The sequence below is a fragment of the Molossus molossus genome, unplaced genomic scaffold, assembly GCF_014108415.1.
Source record: "Molossus molossus isolate mMolMol1 unplaced genomic scaffold, mMolMol1.p scaffold_m16_p_7, whole genome shotgun sequence".
Taxonomy (NCBI): domain Eukaryota; kingdom Metazoa; phylum Chordata; class Mammalia; order Chiroptera; family Molossidae; genus Molossus; species Molossus molossus.
The window spans coordinates 91052379-91075318 of NW_023425401.1; the positions used below are offsets into that span (position 1 = coordinate 91052379).

Sequence of the window (22940 nt, forward strand, 5' to 3'; positions counted from 1 at the left end):
CCAGGATAAACTGAGATGCTATAAAAACAGGAGAGGGAATTCTCTCTTGAGAGAGTCCTTGAGAAGGTGGAGGCGGTGGATCCAGAACACGGAGAGTTTAACATAAGCAGTAGGAGGAAGTTTTTCTTTGTAACAAGGGAGAAGAAGAGAGGAATGAGAAGGAAGATATGTTTTTAGATTTGGTGGTGGGAAATGGAAGGAGTTCATGATGGCTTTTATTATCAGAAGTATGGGGCCTAATCACTATTTGAAATGTGGGAGCCAAAGGAGTTGCAGTTAAGAGGAAAATAGGTTTTAAACAGGACCAATGATTTTTAGGGCGGTGAAAATACTCTGTATGATACCATAATGACGGATACATATCATTATACATTTGTACAAATCCAGAGGATATACAACACCAAGAGTGGATCCTAATGTAAACTGTGGACTTTGGGTGATTATGTGTCAATGTAAGCTCACCAATTGTAACAAATGTACCACTCTGGTTGGGGAGGGTGATAATGGGAAAGGCTATGCAGGAGCAGGGAGAATAAGAGGAAATCTCTGTAACTTCCTCTCAATACAGTCATCCCTCCCACTATGCTTCTGACCGTTGCAGCCTCAGTCTATCGCGATTTTTTCAAATACAGTATAGTATCACCATAGAGTGCAGCCACAACCCTCAAAGCTCAGGTGGCCAGGGAGGACTGTATAAAGACTCCTACTTCGCGGAAATTCATTTATCGCGGCAGAGTTTGGAACTGATTAATCGTGATAAACGAGGGCCGACTGTATTGCTGTGAACCTAAAACTGCTCTTTAAAAAGCCTTAATTAGTCCAGCCGGTGTGGCTCAGTGGATGAGCCCCGACCAGTGCACCAAGAGGTTGCTGATTGGATTCCGGGTCAGGATACATGCCCAATATGTGAGCCCAATCCCCAGTGGTGGCCATGCAGGAGGCGGCCAGTAGATGTTCTCTCTCATCCGTGTTTCTATCTCTCTCTCCCTCTCCCTTCCTCTCTAAAATCAATAAAGGAAAAAAAAAAAAAAAAAAGCCTTAATTAAACAAACAAACAAGCAACCCAGACCCAGAGGAGTTGGAGATCAAAGTGACTGAGTAAACAGAATAAATTCCCTGTAGAAGGGAACAGATAAAAAAAGACTAGAGAGGTTCAGGGACTTTGAATTCTACTTAAAGAACCATGTGTGATAAAATGATCACCAATGATCCTGCTTCTGGTTTTTGTGTCCTTGCACAATCCCCTCTCCTTCAGTGTGGGCAGGACTCAGTGACTCTTCTAATGAATAGAATATAGCAAAGCAATGGGATGTCATTTTTGAGATTAGATTTATAAAAGCCTGTCTTGCTTGTCCTCTCGTGCTCTCACTTGCTCTGATGGGAACCAGCTACCACACTGTGAACTGTGCTATGGAGATGCTGGCCCCGAACCTGACCCTGGAACATGTGAAGTGTGGGAAAATTAGCAAACAGCCTCTTCTCAAAAGAACTACAAGATAAGTGGTGTCCTCGGTGCAGAGCCAGGTTTTAAAGATTAATATTAAATGCCATAATTCCTAAGGTCCTTGGCTCCACATAGTGGACACGCGACGAATATTAGTTGTCCCTAAACATTCATTTAATTATTTGTATGCCCTGGCTCCCCACCCCTCCGCAATCTCTTTATTCAAAAGATACTAAGGCTAGAGGAGGGGAGGGGAATGGGTGTTGAAGGCTTGTAGGGTTCAACACCCTCGGCCAGGGGACCGCCTCCCCCGGGCTCAGGGAGAGGCTGTAGCGAGGCTTTTCCTGACTTCACCGGCGTAGCTGGAAAGAGCCCGAAAGGCGAGGGCCATTCTCCTTAGTGTAAAAGACACGTCACCCCTACAAGATCTGTTCTTTCCATTAACAAACATTAATTGAGCGCCTTACAAGTGCTAGACACCCGCGACACAAGTACGAGCGTGATACACCACGGACCCCAGGAAGGAAGCGCGGCCGCATTCCGTGTCAAGGCCAACGTGTGTGGAAGGTTTCACGATGCTCAGACTTCCCAAGTTCTCTGCACACTTTTAGATGAGGTAAAATGTCGGAAGTCTGTGTACAGCCTTTAATGAGAACCCTCCAGTATTTGGCCTCTTTGGCTCCCAGTTCTCCGTGCGCACCCCCCAATCCAGATGCGCCCTCCAGGAACGCTAGCGTCCACGTGGGCTCCCCCGCGGCCCGCAGGGCGGGGCGCAATGGGCGGGGCCAGGCCGGTGGGCGAGGCTGGCCCTACCTCACGGACTCCCATGGCCCCCCGCGCCCCGCCGCCAGATGCTGACGTGTCCCTTCCTTCTCACTACACCTCCCGACACTACCTACTAAGCTGCCCCGGAAGTCCCGCCCCAGATTTAGCCTGTCACCGCAAATCAGCTCTTTCAGCGCTTCCTGGAGTTCGCCACCCGTTTTGGGACTAAGGGGCGGGGCTTCGCGAACAGGGTGCCTATTGGCTTGAGGTTCGGCAGCCTCTGGGTGCTAATTGGCCGGAGGGCGGTGGCGCTCTGGTACGCTTGCGCGGCGAGTAGAACGTGTGGCGGCGGCGGCGGAGATCGCGTCTTCTTTTTCGCTCCCAGTCCCGCTGCTGCTCCTGTGAGCTTCTGGCGCGTCCGTCCAGTCTACCGTCCGCAACTCGCCGCCAGCCCGCTCCTCGCTCAGCGGCCACTCACCAATACCGACACCCACATTGACACCTCCAAGCCGGCTCTCCGCCTTACTCGCTGTCTTTCCATATCTACACATGGCCTCCTCCGCGCAGAGCAGCGGCTCCTCCGGGGGACCCGTGGTCCCCACCGTGCAGCGGGGCATTGTCAAGATGGTGAGATCCGGGCCCCAGATACCCACAACACCTCCTGTTTCTGGGCGGGAGCCTGGCGCTGGCTCCTCTTCCCCTCCCGCCAGGCTGCATAGTCTCCCAGGTCCCCTTTTCTCCGCCCCCACCCCTTCACTTTTCACCCTTTTTCAGACTCCCCTCTCTAGAAGGAACCCAATACGGACTTCCCATGGTATTTTGTCTCCTGGACACCCTGGCATCTGGGGTCACTGTGATTTCCGTGGTCGCGGCACTCAGATCTCCTGGCTGTTTACCAGGACAAGCCGAATATTGATGGTTTAACGGAGATAATTGGTTGATATTTGTCTTACCAACCTCCCATCTTTCTGTCCACTTTGACATTTGCTGAGCAGTTTGCAATTTTTTAAGATCCTGACATCCGCTTTTCCCTGGAACTCCAAGAGTACTTGGCCATCTTGAAGCTTTTCGGTTTCCACCAACATTCAGTTACTTCAAATTTCCTTGCTCTCTGGCCCTCATTTCCTTTCTTTTCCTCTCCACCTCTTGTGTCAAATCTGTAGTCCTGAGAGTTCCTGATATTTGTGCTCCCCTCTCCTTTTGACCCTTAAAATGTTATGCAGTTAGGAATCTAAGCGATCACTACTGTTCTCCCACCCCTTACGGTGACTTGCCTAAAGTCACATGGTGGTTTGGTTTGGAGCCAGGACTAGATCCCAAGTGTTCTGATTCTCAGTCTACAGCTCTAGCAGTATAGATTATGCCTGATTTTATATCCCCGCACTCCCTACATTCTTGAATTTTGAATTCAAAACTCTGTAAAGTTCATTTAAAAATATTTACTTCCAGCTCTACATTAATTTTAGTATAAATTCCCTTTATCTCTTGTCTCCTTTGTTGTCCTTCCCCCAACCCTCTCAAATCATGGAACCTGACATTTCTTGGTTGTTACCAGAATTTTGTTTCAGATTAAATTCTGACTTTTCCGTTTGGAACAGCAAGTATCCTTTCTGACACTTTTCCCCAAATCTCCACATTTTTTTTTTTCTTTTGCTGTTGTAGAAAGTTTAAAAAACATTCTGTTTTCTTGGCTCATTGTCTTTCATAGGATTAAAAGGTTCTTCAGCTTGTGTGTGTAAATTAGATTTCAAGATTTTTCATTCTCTCTCATTCTCCTGTGTTCATTTCTTAGGTAATATTCTGCCACCAGTTTAGATCCTTAGGGTTTTCAATATTGCTTTTTATGTGTACATAAATGGAGAGTCAGAATTTGTCAGAAACTGAATGAGAAGGGACTTTCCAAGGTGCACATATTTTCTCCTTGTTGAAATATTGACCTGACCCATGAAGGGGTTATCCTGAAGGGCCTCCTCTTTCATTAGCTTTTTCATTTGCACTGATCTTTCCCTTTATCCCGTAGAAGCAAAGCATGACTTGATGGTCTCGTGGTGGGATTGGCAGCACTGAGTGGATCTCTCCGACTTTTATCCTTTGCTAAAGCCCTTCTCATTTGTGGGGTGATGAAGCTGAACCTGTTTTTGCTCTGTCAGTGCTGGAGGCTTCCAGGGCATCTGGAATCTATGAGGGCTATGTCTGCTCACAGATTACCCCCATGGATATTGAATATCAGCAATCACTTGTTGATTAAGGGTCATGTCTTGTGCTGAGTATTTTGTTTACATTATTTCATTTATTATACCTAACAAGTAGATAGGATTATTTGCTACATTTTACAGATGTGTAGTCTGAGGTTTAGAGAGAATAAAATAGTTTACCCAAGGGCAGGCACTTTTTATTATTAATAAGAGGCAGAGCTGGGATTTGAACCCAGGGCTGTCTGCCAAAGCACATGTTCTTCAATATGGTGCTATGATGCCTCTGACTCCAGGGCATGAATTTATAAGGGTGGGGCCAGTAATGCATGGCCGCAAAATTGCAGGAAAGTGAAGCTGACTATAATTGAGCTGGGGAAAGACTAGATGTTACTCCTTGTCTTATCCCGGAGCTGCTATTGTGGTGAGTGACTTCATTTGGTAATTCTGTTTGTTATGTGCACAGGAGTGTGGTGTGGAAGACATGTTTGAGTCTCAGAGGAAGCTTTTAAAATGCAGTGGTTGAGTAGTTTATATTGCTATTTTTCTGTGACCAAACTGCAGGGGATGGGTGGGTGAATTCCAGGCGTAGATTAGGGGAGGGAAGCCTGGTGAACTACACAGGGTACAGGCAGCTTGTGCCAGGCTTAGAAGCCTTGTCTGGAATGAAAAATCACCCACTGGCAAATTGCTCTGTGTGAAGCTCTTTTCCTAAGTAAAGTTGTATTTTCCTGGAGAGTAATCTTTTCCAGTGATACTAGGAACTGCTTCATAAGAACTCTCCAAAGGAAGAAAGGAAAAAGAGAAGGAAGTTATTTGATGAATAGGAAAACTCTAACCACTGCTTCTCTGTTTTGGGGGAAAGGGGCAGAATCTGGAACACTGACTAACCAGAGGCATGCCTTTCAGGGCTTGTCCTCTGGATTTGTCTGGACTTAGGTGGAGCTGAAGGTCTGAAAAGATCTAGGCCTGAGGTTGCTGCAGTGAAGAGGGTTAATCCTTCCCCTGTTTCGGCCAAAAGAATAGGTTATAGGACTGTGGAAGGTGCAAGTTTTTCTTGTCTCTGCCTTGTACTCCTAGTAAGTCCTGTGTTACTTTTAAAAAAAATCTTCACCTGAGAACATGCTTAGAGAGAAAAAGGAGAGAAAGAGGAGAGTGAGAGAGAGAAAGAAAGAGAAACAGATTGGTTGCCTTTTATATGTTCCCTGACCAAGGATCGAACCTGTAATCCAGGTATGGCACTGACTGGGAATTGAACCGGCAATCCTTTGGTGCTCAACCAACTGAGTTACTCCAGCTGGGCAGTCCTGTGTTACTTTTTTTTTTTTATCCTCACCCGAGGACATTTTTCCTTTTTTTTGCCCAGGTAGAGTGGGAGGGAGAGAGAGGAACAGAGAGAGAGAGAGAAACATCGACATGAAAGGAACACATCGAGTGGCTGCCACCCGCACGACCGACCAGGGCCGGGGACAAACTGCAACCGAGGTACGTGCCCTTAGCGGGAACCGAACCTGGGTCTCTCCGGACCGCAGGCGGACGCTCTAACCACTGTGCCAAACTGGCCAGGGCTTGACCAGTTTTTTAAAATCATGGTGATGGTAGGGGCTGTGTTTGCTATTTGAGTGGAAGCAAAGGAACAGAGTTGATTCTGGAATGTGTATAAGGAAGACGTGGGCAGTAAATTCACACAAGCATTTTGGAGCTTTTCTGTTACTGAAAAGGCAGCAAGGATGATGGAAAAACTGAAGGTGGATTTATATTTTCTGAGTTGGGATGAGACTGGCAACAGTGTGGGCAGACAAAATAAAACGTGGAAAAGTAAATGTCCCTGTCAAATCAGATACTACTTTCTCAAAACCGTGAAGGATTCTAACTCTGGGTTTCTTTGAATAATTTGCTAGACATTATTTAGCTGCAACAGAGGACTGTCAGCACATGCTGAATAGATGATGTTGGGAGAAGTCTTGGGGTACTTAGTATATAAAATTTAGTCATATCATTTAGCAGCTACATAGAGATGGTTATTTTCCCTGTTTGTGCTGACCTGAGTTACTTTTTGTTTTGGGGGGTAAAGCCCTTTTCTGTGGCTTTTTATTCTAATTTTTCCATCTAACTTGGTATGTTTGCATGTCTTTTCAATCTGGAGCCCACAGGCTGCTTTCGCAACAGCAGAATGAGTTGGCCACAGTTCTTGACTTTCCTGTGCTTATCAGAAGCAGCCATGGAAGCATTGTATCTTATCTTGCTTATGGTGTGGAAGGCTGAGGGGAGGACATTACCAAATCCCAGTTCTCATTTTACCCTACTTCATATAACTGCCTCCAGAGGGGAAAGAAATCCCTCTGCCAACTTTGGTTTTATGGTAAGAACCACGATTCTCACTAGGTGACTATGGCACAGGGTCAACTAAAAGAGGAAGGAGATGGCGGTAATTTTCTCCTTCAACAGGAATTGTGTTGCCAGGTGGTTGTAAAGTGGGATGCAGCCTTCCTGGTGAGCAGCTTAGTGGAAATTTCTCCAGTAGGAAATTTCCTACAACCTGTAGAAAATGCTACCTATAATTTATATCATTTTAGCTAAGTGTTTCTTAGGTTTCCAAACTAAGAAGTATGCGTCTTTCCAGAGTCAAGGGGACAGAGAGTAGTTGTGTGTTCGCGTGCTCCTTCCTATGTGCTCTTACCTCGTGAAGGCTGTGAAAGAAAAGCAAACAAAACAAAACCTTTCCTGAGCTACTGAAAGTACCCTTATTCTACTGAAAGGGACATGGTGGCTGAATAATAATACTTTATAGAGCCATTTGCAAAGAAGTAGGTAGAATATGATGGAAGACTTTTCCCTGCAGTCTTTTTTTCCCCTTTATTGATTTTAGAGAGAGAGGAAGGGAGAGGAAGAGAGAGAGAGAAACATCAATGAGGGAGAACATCGATTGGCTGCCTGTTCAGCCTGCCTCCCCACTGGGGATCAGGCCTACAACCAGGAATTGAACTGGCGACCTCTTGGTGCATGGGTCAACGCTTAACCACTGAGCCACACCGTCTGGGCCCTACAGTCTTAAAATTGTTCACTTACCAGCAGGTACACATGGTAACTTTCATTAAAAACATTTTTTAAAAAAATGTTTTTATTTTATTTTTCTATTGATTTTTTTTTTTTTTTAGAGTGGAAGGGAGGGAGTTGGAGAGAGAGAAAGAAAGAAACAGAAACATTAATGTGAAACAGACACATCAATAGGTTGCCTCCCACACAGCCCTGGTGTGGGCTGGGGAAACCTGCAACCCAGGCACGTGACCTTGAGTACCCTGTACTGGAATCGAACCAGAGACCCTTTGGTTACACCACTACCACCACCACCACCACCACCACCACCACCACCACCACCAGGGTCAATGCTCTAACCTTTGAGCCAAATAGGCCAGGGCTGTTTTTATTGATTGGAGAGAGAGAGAAGGCGGGGGGTGGGGGGGGGTGTTAATGTGAGAAAGAAACATCCATAGGTTGCCTTCTGCACCCACCCCAACGGGATTGAACCTGCAACCTGGGTACATGCCCTGACCAGGAAATCAAGCTGGTGACCTTCTGGTGCATGGAAGGATACCCCACCAACTGAGCCACATGGGTCAGGACAAACATGGTAACTTTCAATCAAGATTATAAATAGAGGAGCACTGAGTTTTTACTATATATTAAAGACTTCCTGTCAATTTTTCTCTATGAAAAGAAAGCTATCTGACTCTAGTTATGCTAATAGTGGCTCCTGCCATGTACTAGCTAATTATATAGATTAATGAGCAGTCATATTTTCTTTTTTTCTTGAACACATTTTTTTGATCATCTGCTGTGTCAGTCTCTGGGTATTGGAGAAATAGCAGTAAAAAGGATCAGAATCCTTCCCTTATGATTCATGGAGGAGACAAACAATAAACAAGTAAATAAGAAATAAGTATGGTAATAAAAATAGTGATTTCAGGTGGTGGAATGGGGCAGAGTGGTTGGGAGTAGGGAGGTGGCTTGTTTAGGTAGGGTGTTTAGCATGGGCATCTCTCAGAGGCATTTGCACTGAGATCTCATAGACATCAAAGACCCAACCACAGAGGAATTGTGTTCCTGGCAGACTGAACAGCAAGTGCAAAGACTCGGGTCACCATTGATGATTATATTCAGTGTTTTTATAGTAGCTCTTAAATTTCTTCCAAGTTCAGTGTTCCACATAAATGGTATGGTTTTAGTCTGAGTTGTTAATATATGTATTCGAGGGTAATAAAAAGCAGAAAGGCAGTAGAGATGGTCATTGTTCTGATACCCTAGTGAGATTAATAGCTGACCCTAAATCCACTGAATAAATGTAAACACTGGCAGGCTGGTATAAAACATGCCTGCGCTTGTTCATATTCATGTTTCTTACAGGGCCAAGACTAAGGTTTTTTGACTTCCTATCTGCCAGTCCTATATATTCCCAAAATCACTACAGGTATCCCCTGGTTTTTGGAAGTTTATATTCTACCACTTAGCTTTTTTTTTTTTTCTTTATTGATTTTTAGAGAGAGGAAGGGAGAGGGGGAGAGAGATGTAAACATTAATGAGAGAGAACATTGATTGGCTGACTACCTCCTGCATGCCCCCCACTGGAGACTTGGCCCACAACTTGGGCATGTGTCCTGACCGGGAATCGAACCAGCAACCTCTTGGTGCGTGGGTTGACACTCAACCACTGAGCCACTGGGCTGCCCCTTAGTTTTTATGAAAGACCTACGTTAGTATTTGTTATTGATAACTGAAAGCAATCCAAAGAGAATTTTCTCTTTTATGAAAAAAGGTGAAAAGTAAAAAAACATTCAGCATTTGTTGTGTAGTGAGCCCTTATAGAGGTACTGTGCACCTTGAGCAGCAAGTGTGGCAGTGGCCAGGCTCCTTTCCCAGAAACCACACTCAGCATCTCAGCATGAAGCTTCCATAGCTTTGAACTGTGTCTGTGAGCATCTGTATTTCATCTTAACTTGTTTTGTGCATCCCTTAGCAAGATGTGTCCTAAAGTATCAGAAAAGCCTAAGAGCTCTTAATGGTGTTATGTTTAGCATAAAACTGGATATAATTAAGCATTTTGATTATGGTGAACGAAATAAAGACATCGTGTGTTGAATTTTGGGTCTGGGAACATTCAAAATTTTTCCACATAAATTAATGGTAATCGCTTCTTCACTTGTGACCTCGTTTTGGCTTATGAAAGTTTTCACAGGACCACTCTACTTTCGGAGAGGGGGAAAGCTGTGTCTGTCTTCCATTGGAGGGGACCTGGATGAGAAGATAAATGCCAAGAGCAGGCGCAACGAGAGTTAAAGAGCATCTAGAACTTGTCAGTGTTCATACTTCTGTTAGCATTTTATTGCTACGTGTAATTTACTTTGGCCTCTGGCATCTCTTAACCTAGCAAGCTTTAGCCAAGCTTTCGCCAGTAGTGAAAAACAAAGTAGCTGCTTCAGAGGTCACACTAATGGTCAGGAAGGAACTAGTTCATGCGGTGTTTGACTCTTAATTAACCTGAGTGGGGACTCCTGAGGCAAGGTAGTGATCACTGTCTGGTAATAAGTGAGCAAATGACTTGGTGAGCCTGTGTCCCAGTTTACTTGGAGAGTGGAATTTGGGGAATAAGTGAAAATTTTAGTTTCCATTTGTAGATTCAAAAGAGAAAATGGGGAGGGGGGAATCAGTGGGAGGAAAAGGAGAAACATCTGTAACAAAAATAAATAAATTAATTTAAAAAAAAGAGAGAAAATGGCCAGGTTTTTGAATCCAGGTAAGAAGGTTGTGCAGCCCTAGCTGGCTTGGCTCAGAAGTTAGAGCGACATCCTGTGGACCAAAGAGTCATAGGTTCAATTCTGGCCAGGGGCATGTACCTTGGTTGCAATTCATCCCTGGCCCTAGTGGGGTCGTGTGGTAGGCAGCCAATCAATGTCTCACGCAGTGCCCCACCCCCCCATATGGATTTAATAAAAAAGGTTGTGCTCTCACTTCTCAGCATGGTTGGCTATTCACCTTACAGGTGTAGTTCTAGCAGGGTTGCAGTAGATATCCTTTAGGCTCTGGTCTTTGATTTTATTTTATAGCGCCAAGGGAAGAGCATAGCTAAAATCTGTAGGATAGTCTTCACCTTATCAGGGACAAGGAATGAGGTAAAGGTATTCAATTCTTACTGGGCTTATGAAGTTTTTTCTCTTATTTCTTACTGAGGGATGATTACACACCCAGATTCTGTTATGGCTCCCTCTCTTGGGAGACTGACATATGCTTTTTGTTTTTACAGCAGAAAATTATGCAGAATCACAGGTTGTGACTATTGATGGAGATGGAGTGTTGTGGGACTTAACTTATTTTCATTGGGACTCAATATTATCTTTTTCTTACTTAGCTCTAATGTTTAGGGGGGAAAAGAACAGTGGTTTCAGTTGGCATTATTATTATTATTATTATTATTTTTAATCTTTATTGTTGAATGTATTACAGATGTTCCTCATTTTTCCCCCATTGACCCCCTCCTCCCCACTTCCGCCCCCCCTCCCACCTTTTCCCACACTGTTGTCTGTGTCCATTGGTTATGCATATAAGTTCTTTGGTTTATTTCTTCCCACCCCCCCAACCCCTTTCCCTTTGAGGTTTATCAGTCTAGCAATGAATTTGTACTTCTTAATCCCTTCATCTTTTTCACCCATTCCCCCTACCCCCCTCCCATCTGGCAACCAACAAAATGTTCTCTGTATCTATGAGAATGTTTCTGTTTTACCTGTTCATTTTGTCTGTAGATTCCATTGTTGATAGATATGTATTCATTGCCATTTTGTTTGTTCATACATTTTATCTTTTTCTTCAAAAAGACCCTTCATCATTTCATATAATAATGGTTTGGTGGTGATGAACTCCTTTAACTTTTTCTTGTCTGGGAAACTCTATATGGCCATCGATTCTAAATGACAGCTGTGCAGGATAGAGTAATCTTGGTTGTAGGTTCTTGCTTTTCATTACTCTGAATATTTCTTGCCACTCCCTTCTGGCCTGCAAAGTTTCTTTTGAGAAATCAGCTGACAGCCTTATGGGAACTCCCTTGTAGGTAACTAACTGCTTTTCTCTTGCTGCTTTTAAGACTCTCTCTTTGTCTTGAACCTTTTGCATTTTGATGATGATGTGTCTTGGTGTGGGCCTCTTGGGGTTCATCTTGTTTGGGATTCTCTGTGCTTCCTGGACTTTGGACTTGTATGTCTGTTTCCTTCACCAAGTTAGGAAAGTTTTCTGCCATTATTGTTTCAAACAGGTTTTCGATTTCTTGTTCTCGCTCTTCTCCTTCTGGCACCCCCAAGATGCGAATGTTGGCACGCTTGAAGTTGTCCCAGAGGCTCCTTACACTATCCTCATTTTTTTGGATTCTTTTTTCTTTTTGCTGTTCTGATTGGGCGTTTTTTGCTTCCTTATATTCCAAATTGATGGTTTGCTTCTTGGATTTACGTACTCTACTATTGAATCTGTGTAAATTATTCTTTATTTCAGTTAATGCCTTCTTCATTTCTGACTGTGCATCCATAATTTCTGACTGGTCCTTTTTTATGCTCTTGAGGCCCTCACTAAGTTCACTGAGGTTCTCACTAGTTCATTGAGCATCCTTATAAGCAGTATTTTGAACTCAGTATCTGTTAAGTTGCTTATCTCCATTTCACTTAGTTCTTTTCTTGGGGTTTTGTTCTGTTCTTTCATTTTGGGACCTGTTTCTTTGTCTCCTCATTTTTGCTGCCTCCCTGTGTTTGTTTCTGTGTATTTCTTAACGAGCGGTATGGGGCTAGCTGAGACCAGATGCTGCTTGTTTGAAAGAATTTAGGCAAACCTGAAGCAGGATCCAAGACAGGCAATCCTATAGTTAAGCAACTGGCAACAGCTTGGGTGGGCCTGAAAGTTGGTGGGGCGGAGCTTCAGGGCATCACCAGGGCGGGGCTACCAGTGTGAGCCAGGTTGCTGGAGTCCCAGATATGGCGACTGTCTGCCGCACCAGGGAAGGGCTCACCAAAGGAACAAAGGCCTCTGACAGCACGTTTGTCCCGGAGAAAGCCCCCTCTCCAGCCCTCGCTCCAGTGCCAAACAGCTCAGTTCTTCCCTGTATGTCTCTGGTGCCTTTCGAGCTGCCTCCCGTCCAAGCTTAGAGGGAGAGAGTCCAATAAGTCCATGCGCGGGCCCTTTAAGGAGCTGCCTGGGGCTCCAGCCGCCTCAGCCTCCCTGAGCCTCAGTTCCCGCTGGTTTTTCCAGTCAGAAGTTATGGGGACCTCTCTTCCTGGCACTGGAACCCTGAGCGGGGCACCTGGTGTGGGATGGGGACCCCTCAGTCCTCAGGAAGGATCTTCCCAGCCGAGGTGTCCTCCTGATTTTTATCCGCCACACGTGGGTGTGGGACCAGCCCCTCTGCCTCCATCCCTCCTACCAGTCTCGATGCAGCTTCTTCTTTAATTCTGTAGTTGTAGGACTTCCACTCAAGTGGATTTCGGGCGGTTTTGAATGATGGTTCTGTAGTTGAGTTGTAACTTTGATGTGGTTGTGGGATGACGAGATATCGTGTTTACCTACACCGCCATCTTGATCCAAGATCCTTATTATTATTTTTTTAATCCTCATCTGAGGATATTTTTCCATTGATTTCTTTCTTTCTTTCTTTTTTTAATTGAGTGGAAGGGAGGAGGGGAGAGAGAGAGAGAAACATCAGTGTGAAAGAGACATCGATTGGTTGCCTCCTGTATGACCCTGACCAGGGGCCAGGGATTGAACCTGCAACCCAGGTATGTGCCCTTGACTGGGAATCTAACCTGAGACCATTCAGTCTGTAGGACAATGCTCTTTACTGCTGAGCCAAACCAGCCAGGGCTCAATTGGCATTTTTTTTTAAAAATATTTTTCCTTTATTGGTTTTAGAGAGAGAGGAAGGGAAAGGGAGAGATAGAAACATCAGTGAGTGAGAACATCGATTGGCTACCTCCTGCATGCCTCCCACTGGGGATTTGGTCCACAACCTGGGCATGTACCCTGACTGGGAATCAAACCAGCGACCTCTTGGTGCATTAGGTCGACGCTCAACTAGTGAGCCACACTGGCCGTGCTCAGTTGGCATTTAAAAAAATTTTTATTTTCCATTAAAGGGGAATTGGCTTTTTAAAAAAAAATTAGGAAGTTACAGAAAAAAATAAACCTAATGGAAATTTAGATAACGTTTTCAGATGTTATTTTTGAGATGTTGAATCTACTATATAAACCAGGCGTGACACATTTTCTCCATTTATATGCTTATGATGAGTGACTTAAGGCATCTTCTTTTTTCTGTTTTTATGCCTTAACACATTTTGAGGTGCTTTAAGTGGGAATTAGCCTGCTTGGGATAGTCTTGAACATCAAATTCGTGTGTAATAGGAGGAATTGAGGAGATTTGGAGAATCTGCGCATAAGGTTAATGATACCGCCCTGGCCAGTTTGGCTCAGCAGTTAGAGCATCAGCCTGTGGACCGAAGGGTTGCTGGTTCAATTCCCTTGTCAAGAGCACATATCTGGGTTGCAGGTTCTATCCTCAGGATTGTGTCTCTCTTATATCAGTGTTTCTCTCTCTCTTCCCCCTCCCTCCCTTCCACTCTAGCTAAAAAAAAAAGAAAGAAAGAAAAAGGAAAAATTTTCTTGGGTGAGGATTAACAAAAAAAAATTTGTTTAAATAATTTATTAACACGGTCCCTGGGAACACAGTCTGGCAGAGAAGAGAGATCCTCGGCTTAGGATTCAGGGGAGACAGGTTCTAGTCCAGATGCTGTTATTCTTCATCTGGTGATGTGAGGTAAGACTCCACCTGTCAGACTTTTCTTTTTGCTTAAACCAGGTAGTTGGATTCATTGTCTCTGAGCTCCTTTCAGTTCTAAAAGGCTGCAATTGAATAAGAAAGCCTATAATATATGTCTTTTAGACATGATGAATCAAAGCTGAGAAATCTTATACCTTATGGTGGGCTTCACTTTGAATTGCTGCTTATCCTGTGTGAAACATGTTTTCTGTTTCTGTTGCTTGTTTTTCTTCTTTTGGAGAAGGTGAATTGGTTGAAACATGGTTTACTAGTGTGGAAGACTTAAGAGAATTGGTGAGCCAGGCAGGTTTCTGGCTTCAGTAGTGGTATTAGGATAGATTAGTGGGAGTGGTGATGTGAGACCTGGAGGAACACGGTGCCAGTGGGTTTTATTCACCCATTCTCACCTCTACTTCAGAACACCCTGACCTCCTGGTGCAGTAGTTCTTAATTTGGGAAGGGTGGGGTGAGAAGTGGCATTCTGGGAACCTGTCGCTCATGGGGAGAGTTTATTCTGGCCCTGCTTTTGATTGGGGGAGTCTGTTGGGAATGTGGGCATGATAGAGTTCTGAGCTCTGCCTTTCACACTTCAAGACAAGAGTATCTTCCTTCAGATCATTCTGATGGTCTTTTGCAGATCTTTTCCACTTCTATTTAGTGTTCAAGTATAGGAACCATCTTAATCTACTTTTGGTAGTTCCTCACATGGTTTCTTTATTTTATTTTTTTTATTGTAAGCCTTAAGTCCTTTCTGGGAGTAAATTTATAGAGAGAGAAGGAACTCAGTGATTTCCTAAACAGGTCATTTTTTTAGAACCACCTAGAAGGCGTTTCAAAGGCACTGAACTAGACTCTCTGTGAGTGTTGCCTGAGAATTTGTATTTTGAAAAAAATTCTAGGTGGTTCTGAAAGGGTTGGTTTGGGATTGATCCAGGGGCTGGCATTTCAGACCAACTGACATTTTATTTTATTTTTTTATCCTTACCCGAGAACATTTTTGCACTTATCTTCAGATAGAGTGGGAGGGAGAGAGGGAATAGGGAGAGAGAAACATCGTTATGAGAGAGACACATCGAGTGGCTGCCATTCACATGACCCCAACCAGGGCCAGGGACAAATTGCAACAGAGGTACGTGCCCTTAGCGGGAACTGAACCCAGGTCTCTCTGGTCCACGGGCCGATGCTGTAACTGCTGAGCCAAACTGGCCAGGGCCCACCTGAGCTTTTAAAACTCTTTTATTGTATGTATGTAGTTGAAGGGGCAGGACACAGGTGATAAAAAGTATATGTTGGGGCGGGCAGGTACACCAGAATTTTATATGAGGGGAAGGTAATAGTTTATCTCTTTCTCCTTTTAGCACTTGTCTTGATGGCTCCCAGGACACTTTGCATTGCTTTTAATTTTTAGCTTAATATTGGGCTGATGTCCCTAGAGTCGTTTTATAGTGACTCTGCAATCCCATTCCTGGGTCATGACTGACAGCTGAGAAGTTGTTTATATGCCTGATTTAGGACATATGCTCATTTTAACACTCATTTGCCACTTTTCTTTCTATTTGCATAGATTCCCAAGATCTTCCAGTAATTTGGCAGCAATAACTTGGCACATTATTACTGTGGAAGTCTTCAGTGTTATCTACAAACATGAAGATTCTGTGCTCCTCACTTTCTGCTTTTGTAATCCTTAGCCACACACTTGGGCCTTTTGGTTTAACTGTACCTATTCTGTTTCTTGTTTATAAGCCCCATTCTTTAACAACAACAACAGTAAAACCTAAAACAACTTCCTTGTTGGTCTTAATTTTTACTTTTTATTCCACTCTTGTCTAATATGGAAATAAACTTTTCTTGTAATTCGCAAGTCTTCAAAGTCTTTTGGATTAGGGAGCACATTTGCAGTTGCCTTGGTGGCCTTTCCTCATTTTGACCAGCAGTTTTCTAGTTCATCCCTGAAGTCCTTCAAAATGCTCAGGTGACTGCCATCCAATATTAGTAATTTAATAGTTATTGATATTTTAATTAAAATTTTTATTTTGAGAGTACCTCTATTAAAGCTGTGGACAGTGAAACAAGAAAAAGCTTAGGACAGAAGACACAACAGGAGAGATCCTAGTGGGGCTGCTTTGGCTCACAGAAATGGGGGAAAAGAGGGCCTTGGAGTTAGGTTAAGGGAGTTAGCCTGGGACGAAGTGCTGCTGCCCATTGCTCCCCTGGTTACAAGTCTAGTGGGAACCCTTAGAGTTCAGGAGATGTACCCCTGTGGAGGAAGAAGAGGGGGGAGGGAAAAGTCCAGGTGTGTTCCTGGGAGGGAGAGCATGTCTCATATTTAATATTTGTATTGATTTTCTTTTAGAGAGGAAGGGAGAAGGAGAGAGAAGTGTCGATGTGAGGACAAAACATCAGTTGGCTGCCTCCTGTATGCCCCCTACCAGGGATCGAGCCTGAAATTGGGGCATGTGCCCCCCCCCCCCCAGGAATTGAACCTGGAATCCAACCAGCAACCTTTTGGTGCACAGGGTGATGTCTAATCAACTGAGCCACACTGGCTAGGACACACCTGATATTTAAATTTTGGACTATATAACTTGCTCATAAGACTTTAAACAGTATAGAAGTATGTAAAGTTAAATTCAAAAATCTCTCTCCCTTTGCCCTCCTTTACCTCTCATTTTTCTATTATTCATTCTCATTTCCCTAAGTAAATGTGCTTCTAAACCTTCTTCATGCAGATATATACACCTCTCTTTTTTTTAAAGAAACAAATGGGGTCATACTATGTGTGTTCTGCAGTTTTCTTTTTTAAATTGTCACAACTACCTATGTTGTAATATATGTCCACCTCATTCTTTAAGATTGAGAAGTAGCCCTAGCTGGTTTGGCTCAGCGGTTAGAGGATCGGCCTGCGGTCCAGAGAGACCTGGGTTCGGTTCCCGCTAAGGGCATGTACCTCGGTTGCAGTTTGTCCCTGGCTCCGGTTGGGTTGTGTAGGTGGCCACTCAATGTGTCCCTTTCACGTCAATGTTTCTCTCTCTCTCTCTCTCCCTTTCCCTCCTGCTCTAGCTGAACAAAAAATGGAAAAATGTCCTCGGGTGAGGATTAAAGAAAAGAAAGATTGAGAAGTAGTCCATAGTTTGGATGTACTTATGCAATTTTTCCTACTGATGTATGTCTGTTGGTTTTTCATGATTCTAAGCTGCTACACTGACTGAACATTTTTTTTTATCCTCACCCAATGACATTTTTGCATTTATCTTCAGATAGAGTGGGAGGGGGAGAGGTGGGAAGAGAGAGAGAGAGAGAGAGAAACATCAATGTCAGATAGACACATTGACTGATTGCCACCCACACGACCCCAGCTGGGGCCAGGACAAACTGCAACTGAGATACGTGCCCTTAGTGGGAACTGAACCTGGGACTCTGGTCCCTGGGCTGACGCTCTAACTGCTGGGTCAAACTGGCCAGGGCTGAACATTCTTTTACACGTTTTTGTATTCTTATGTTGGCATTTTCTTGAGGTGGGTGACTAGGTGTGCAGTTGCTGGTACCTTTTAATAATCAATGTTTTTGGTGGTTGTAGGGGGCTATCCTTATACTTTACCTGTTTGTTTCACAATTATCATCTTTTTTTTTTTATCCTCACCCAAGGACATGTTTGCATTTCTCTTCAATAGGGCAGGAGGGAGAGAGGGAGGAAGAGAGAGGGAGAAACATCGATGTGAGAGAGTCACATCAACTGGTTGCCGCTAACACGACCCCAATGGGGCCGGGGATGAACTGCAACCGAGGTACGTGCCCTTAGCAGGAACTGAACCTGGGGCTCTCCAGTACGCGGGCTGACGCTCTTAACTGCTGAGCCAAACTGGTCAGGGCCACAATTATCATCTTAGATAAAATTTAGGGCAAAAATATAGCTTAACATACTGCTCATTAGTCATTTCACTTTTGGTAGTCTTATGTCCCCAATCTGAGAATCCTTGAAAACTACTTTGTTTCTTCAGTGGAGGACAGGGCCCAGCACCTGGGGATCCTTTTTAGTTGCTTGAAGGCCCCTGGGTGTTTTCAGTTCTTAGTACTTAAAGGTCCAGTAAGCTCTTTGGTTTCCAGAGAGCTCCATAAATAAGGAAATGTGAGACTACCTAGCTACAGATGACATTAGGAGGTGAGAGGCAAGGTTATGTGAGAAGTTTGGCCTTTTTCCTAAGGGGTGGCACATAACTCTTCCTCCTTGTTCTTTTCTTGGATAAGAAGTTGAGGTGGTAGGTAGTGGTAGGCGTGACTGCAGCCTGTATTGGAGAAACTGTCATTTTTAGAGCTTGCAAAGACTAAATCAAGGGAGTCATGTTTTCAGATGTGTGTGCCCTTACCATGGTTTTAGCATTTCTGAATACTACTACTACTTCTATTTAGTTTGAAAATCTTGGATCATCAGCTGTTTTATAGATTGAAATATTATTTTAAAAGGAAACTTAATTTCATTATTGAAAATGGCAAACCAGTGTTACTTGCCATGACCATAAAGTACCTTTAAAAAAAAAACCCAATGAAAACAAAATATTAAATTCTAGCTAGGTACTATGTTTTGCAGAGTACTGTGAAGGAAGTTTAACAAGTGGTGGAGATGTGCTTAAAAAGGCTTCCTGTCGCCAAACTGAAACTTTATTAGGAAGTATTGAAAGAGCATTGAAAAGGGGACAGTTTTATGTACGTGTAAATATTAAATGCTGGTACATACAGGGTTCATATACCACTTAACAGAGGTATTTTTGTTTTTGTTTTGAATATAAGCCCACCTCACTTTGGGAAGGGAAACAGAGACATAATGTGTCTTGAGGCAGAACTGAACTGATTTTCTGGGGTGGCTGTGGTTCAAATCACTACCTTCACTAATGACTAGTCTTATTACCTTGATCAAGTAATTTTATTCCTTTAAGTTCCAGATTTGCCTCTAAACAGACATAATAACAGTACTCACCTATGGGATTATTGCTAATTAAGTGAGAGAACACATGTAAAACAGAGTGTCTCAGCCAGTTCCATTTTCATCCAACTACCTTGGGGACCGATAGGAAACTGCTGGACCCCCTTTGGGGGTCGAACGACCCTTTCACAGGGGTCGCCTAAGACATAACATTAGCACAATTACAGTTATGAAGTAGCAACGAAAATAATTTTATGGTTGGGGGTCACCACAACATGAGGAACTGTATTAAAGGGTTGTGGCATTAGGAAGGTTGAGAACCACTGCGGCTTAGCTGGTATTAGGAGTCCATCAGTTTTCTATCGGTCCCCAAGGTAGTTGGGGGATGAAAATGGAACTGGCTGAGACAAAATGAGAGGAGTAAGGACACCTGGCAAGTTCTGTGTTTAGTTTACTTGAAAGGACTGGCTTTAGTTTTGAGATTATGTTTTTACTATTTTGAGGGCGCTAAAATGTCCCTTATTTTGTAAAAAGTGTGATGGCATTTGTTTTATTTAATGTCCTTGACAAAATAAAATGTGGATACCTTGTCGGCCCCTATTTTTGAGGGGCGGGGAAAACTTGACTGGTCTGAAACTTCAGAGTCTGGGATCTGGGGCACAGCAGAACTGTGTGCACCGGCACGTGGAACTCTTCTGAACCACAGGTATGATCCACTTTACCGTTATTTAGGAATGATGAAACAAATTTAAGTAGTATGTGGAAAAGGGCAATTGTGTGAGTACTAGTTGTTCTTCACTGGCACAGTGTGGCTAGTTAGGCAAAACCAAGGCAGGCAAAGTTCTGGCTTCCTTTGGCTCCTCTCCCCATCCTCCCAACAGCTCTCTAGCCTCTGGTAATTTAGGTCTGGTCTGTATTTATCGCCCTCCTCAACCACTCTTATCACTGCCTCCCCCATATCCCTCAAAAAGCACTTATCAAAACTTGAAGTTGATATTTAGAACAGCTTTTTCACTATAATGTAAAAAATTTTCTACTGTCTTTGTCCCAAGGGAGACTGGGTAATCCAAATTTCTTTGGGGTTTTCTGGTCCTCTTCCAATTCCCCAAACCCACAAGGAAGAACAGCTGTGGAAACAGCATACAATGGTTCTTTGTGGGGAACAGCTACAGCTCCTTACCTGGCCTTGGCACCTTTGTAAGGTTGGGATGACTAACATCTAGTCTGCCCAGGGCTATTTACACCTGTTGTTTTGGCCTGATTATCAGTAACACCCCTTTTTCACTGTCAGAGTGTCTTGATTTGAGTGATAAAGTGTAGTGGATTTTACCTTTTTTTTTTTTTTTTTGTGGTATGTGCCCCTAGCAGGAACCGAGCCCGGGACTCCCTGGTCTTTGGTCTGCAGGCCCACGCTCAGCTGCTGAGCCAAACTGGCCAGGGCTGTTTAGTGGATTTAGTAAGAGCAGTTAAGTATGGGAAAATGAGGTGGGGGGTGGAACAGTTCACAGACCAATATAAACTGGAGGTAGATGGTTCTGTAAACCTGGCTTGTAGGATGGCCTGGAGGAGGGCCTTGTGGCTGAAAAGAAAGCCTTTTATGGAGAGTAGACAGCCTAGGCTTGAGACCCCAGGTTGTACGCTTGATTCTGGGTAAAGCTCTTCATTTGAGGCAGGTAGCTTTGTTTTATGGTGGAAGGGGGGACTTGAGAACTTAAATACCGATGGTGATCTTGGAGAATGGTTTGGAAAAATCAGATAAGATATTTTCAGATCTGTTTTTGTTTTAAAAATCTTTTCTGTGGAGATGGTGAAAGTGACAGGGCTTGACAGAGGCAAAGGAGTAAAATGGATAAGATAAAAGGCAGGAGAAATGGGTAAGTACAGGTGGGAATACTCAGATGTTCTTAAAAGCAACTGTGAGCAATCTGGATTCAATGTGCAAGGTGAAGGCAACTTGCCTGAAGTGACTAAGGATTGCTGGAAGTTTGGAGGAGAGAAAGGACCAAGAAATAAGGCTTCTGAGATTCTGTTTCTAGTCTCTGGAATATACTAATGTGATATTAGTGAACTTTTAAACCCTATGAATTGTGTTTCAGGAGGGAAATTCCTTTGTATTATAGCTTGGAATACCAAGGGTCATTTTTATTTTGGGGAATAACTCCAAACAGGTAATTTATCTGCTTACCTAATAGGACTCTCGTAGGTCTTCATTGAAAAGTGCATTCTGTTCCTCTCTTTCCTTCCCTCAGTGTGTAAGGGAGAGGAGACCCGCAACCTGGGTCCCCAAATCCTGCTGAGATCTGTCATTCTGTGAACAGTAATTGCTTGTGTTATTACTCTTGGCAGGTGAGCCCTTTCACAGCCCAGAGGCCAGGAGGCTGCCTCTGTTACTTAAAAGCACAGTTATCTTGTTAAAATCCTCTCTGGTGAGAGCTTTAGAATCTCCTGAGACCCCCTGCAGCCTCTCTGTGGGGCACAGGCCCAGCTCACCTTTAACCCTGTCCTGCCCGTGTTAGTCATTGTGATCCTAGCTCTAGAAGAATAACTTTCATATATAGCAAGGTAGTGTAGGGTTGTTAGCCAGACTACTTGGTACCATTAAATTCTTAAGAGGTTCTGTATGGGTGCTCTGAAAGAAAGTATCTCTCTTACTCTTGGTTCAGAAGAAAATGTGTTTCTTTGATTATCAACAGGAGAAGCTGAAAGCCAACATAGAGAGAAGAATAAGCTTGAGACTCAGATAATCTGCGGAACAAGAACTCAGAAAATTGATTTTGAAAGTGACTGATGGGCCCTGGCTGGTTTGGCTCAGTGGTTAGAGTGTCGGCCTGCAGACCAGAGAAAGTGGCTGATGGTACAACAGGCTAATTGTAAAGATGCCCCACATGTCTGAGTTGCCCATAAACTTTCACTTGAAATTTCTATGCTGTATATGTTAAAGTTTGTTTATTTTGTTAATTGCTGGAAAGAGTGCCTTCCCCCTCAAAGGTGAGGGGAATCACAGAGATACGATCCTATGGTTCTCATAGGACAAGTAGAATATTATGGGTGTTTTAAAAATGGAGGAGCAGTCTCCTCTGGACAGTACCTACCTACAGTGAAGATATCGCAGCACATTCCAGATGTGGTCAAATAGCTTTTTGTTTAACTGCTTGAGGAGGTATGCAAGTCTTTGTTGTGATGGGGGATAGGATGGGCTGGGGCACCAGCATGTAGTGGGGAAGAAATGACTACTTGTCTGGCAATTATTACTTCATGACAGTCTTCCTAGGCTTTTAATGATGAAAATCCTATGATGGTGCCTTAATTTAGCAACAAAGGACTGAAATATTTATGGTAGATCTGTGATTTGTACTTCTTTATTTTGACATCTAAACTTGACTATCAACATTACAAATAGGAAGTTTCCAAACAAGTTTGGAAAATAAAACTAGAGAGTTAATGCTTTTCATGGATAGTGTAGAATTTGAATTACTTAAGTTCTACAGTCAGTTTTGCATATAAACCAAAATAAATACATTAGATATTCTTTGGAGATGATTCAGCTTGAATAGTAGTATTATGTACTTAATACATTAGTTTCTGTATTGCTGTAAGTTCGAAAAAAAAATGCACATGATGTTACAGAAGCAAACCCGAGGAATAGTAAATGCCGCAATCTTGACTTCTCTAGGATATTTCAAGATCTCTGGTCTACTTTCATTTAGCTGTATCTGGTACACAGGACTCCTACCCCCTTTTTATCATTGGATTATGATTTGCTATTGTGTGCAGCGT

At 43.5% G+C, this 22940-nt stretch overlaps 1 protein-coding gene across 2 annotated transcripts in view; it reads left to right on the forward strand.

Moving 5' to 3' along the window:
• Positions 1-2567: 2567 nt before the first annotated feature.
• SND1 (staphylococcal nuclease and tudor domain containing 1) overlaps positions 2568-22940 on the forward strand; it is a 475051-nt gene continuing 454678 nt past the window's right edge. Inside the window, exon 1 of one of the 2 annotated variants that reach the window (XM_036247541.1) lies at positions 2568-2836. In XM_036247541.1, the coding sequence (XP_036103434.1) occupies positions 2759-2836 (78 nt within the window). In that variant the 5' untranslated portion in view covers positions 2568-2758. The remainder of the gene's footprint in view (positions 2837-22940) is intronic. The other variant, XM_036247542.1, reaches the window with a different exon arrangement.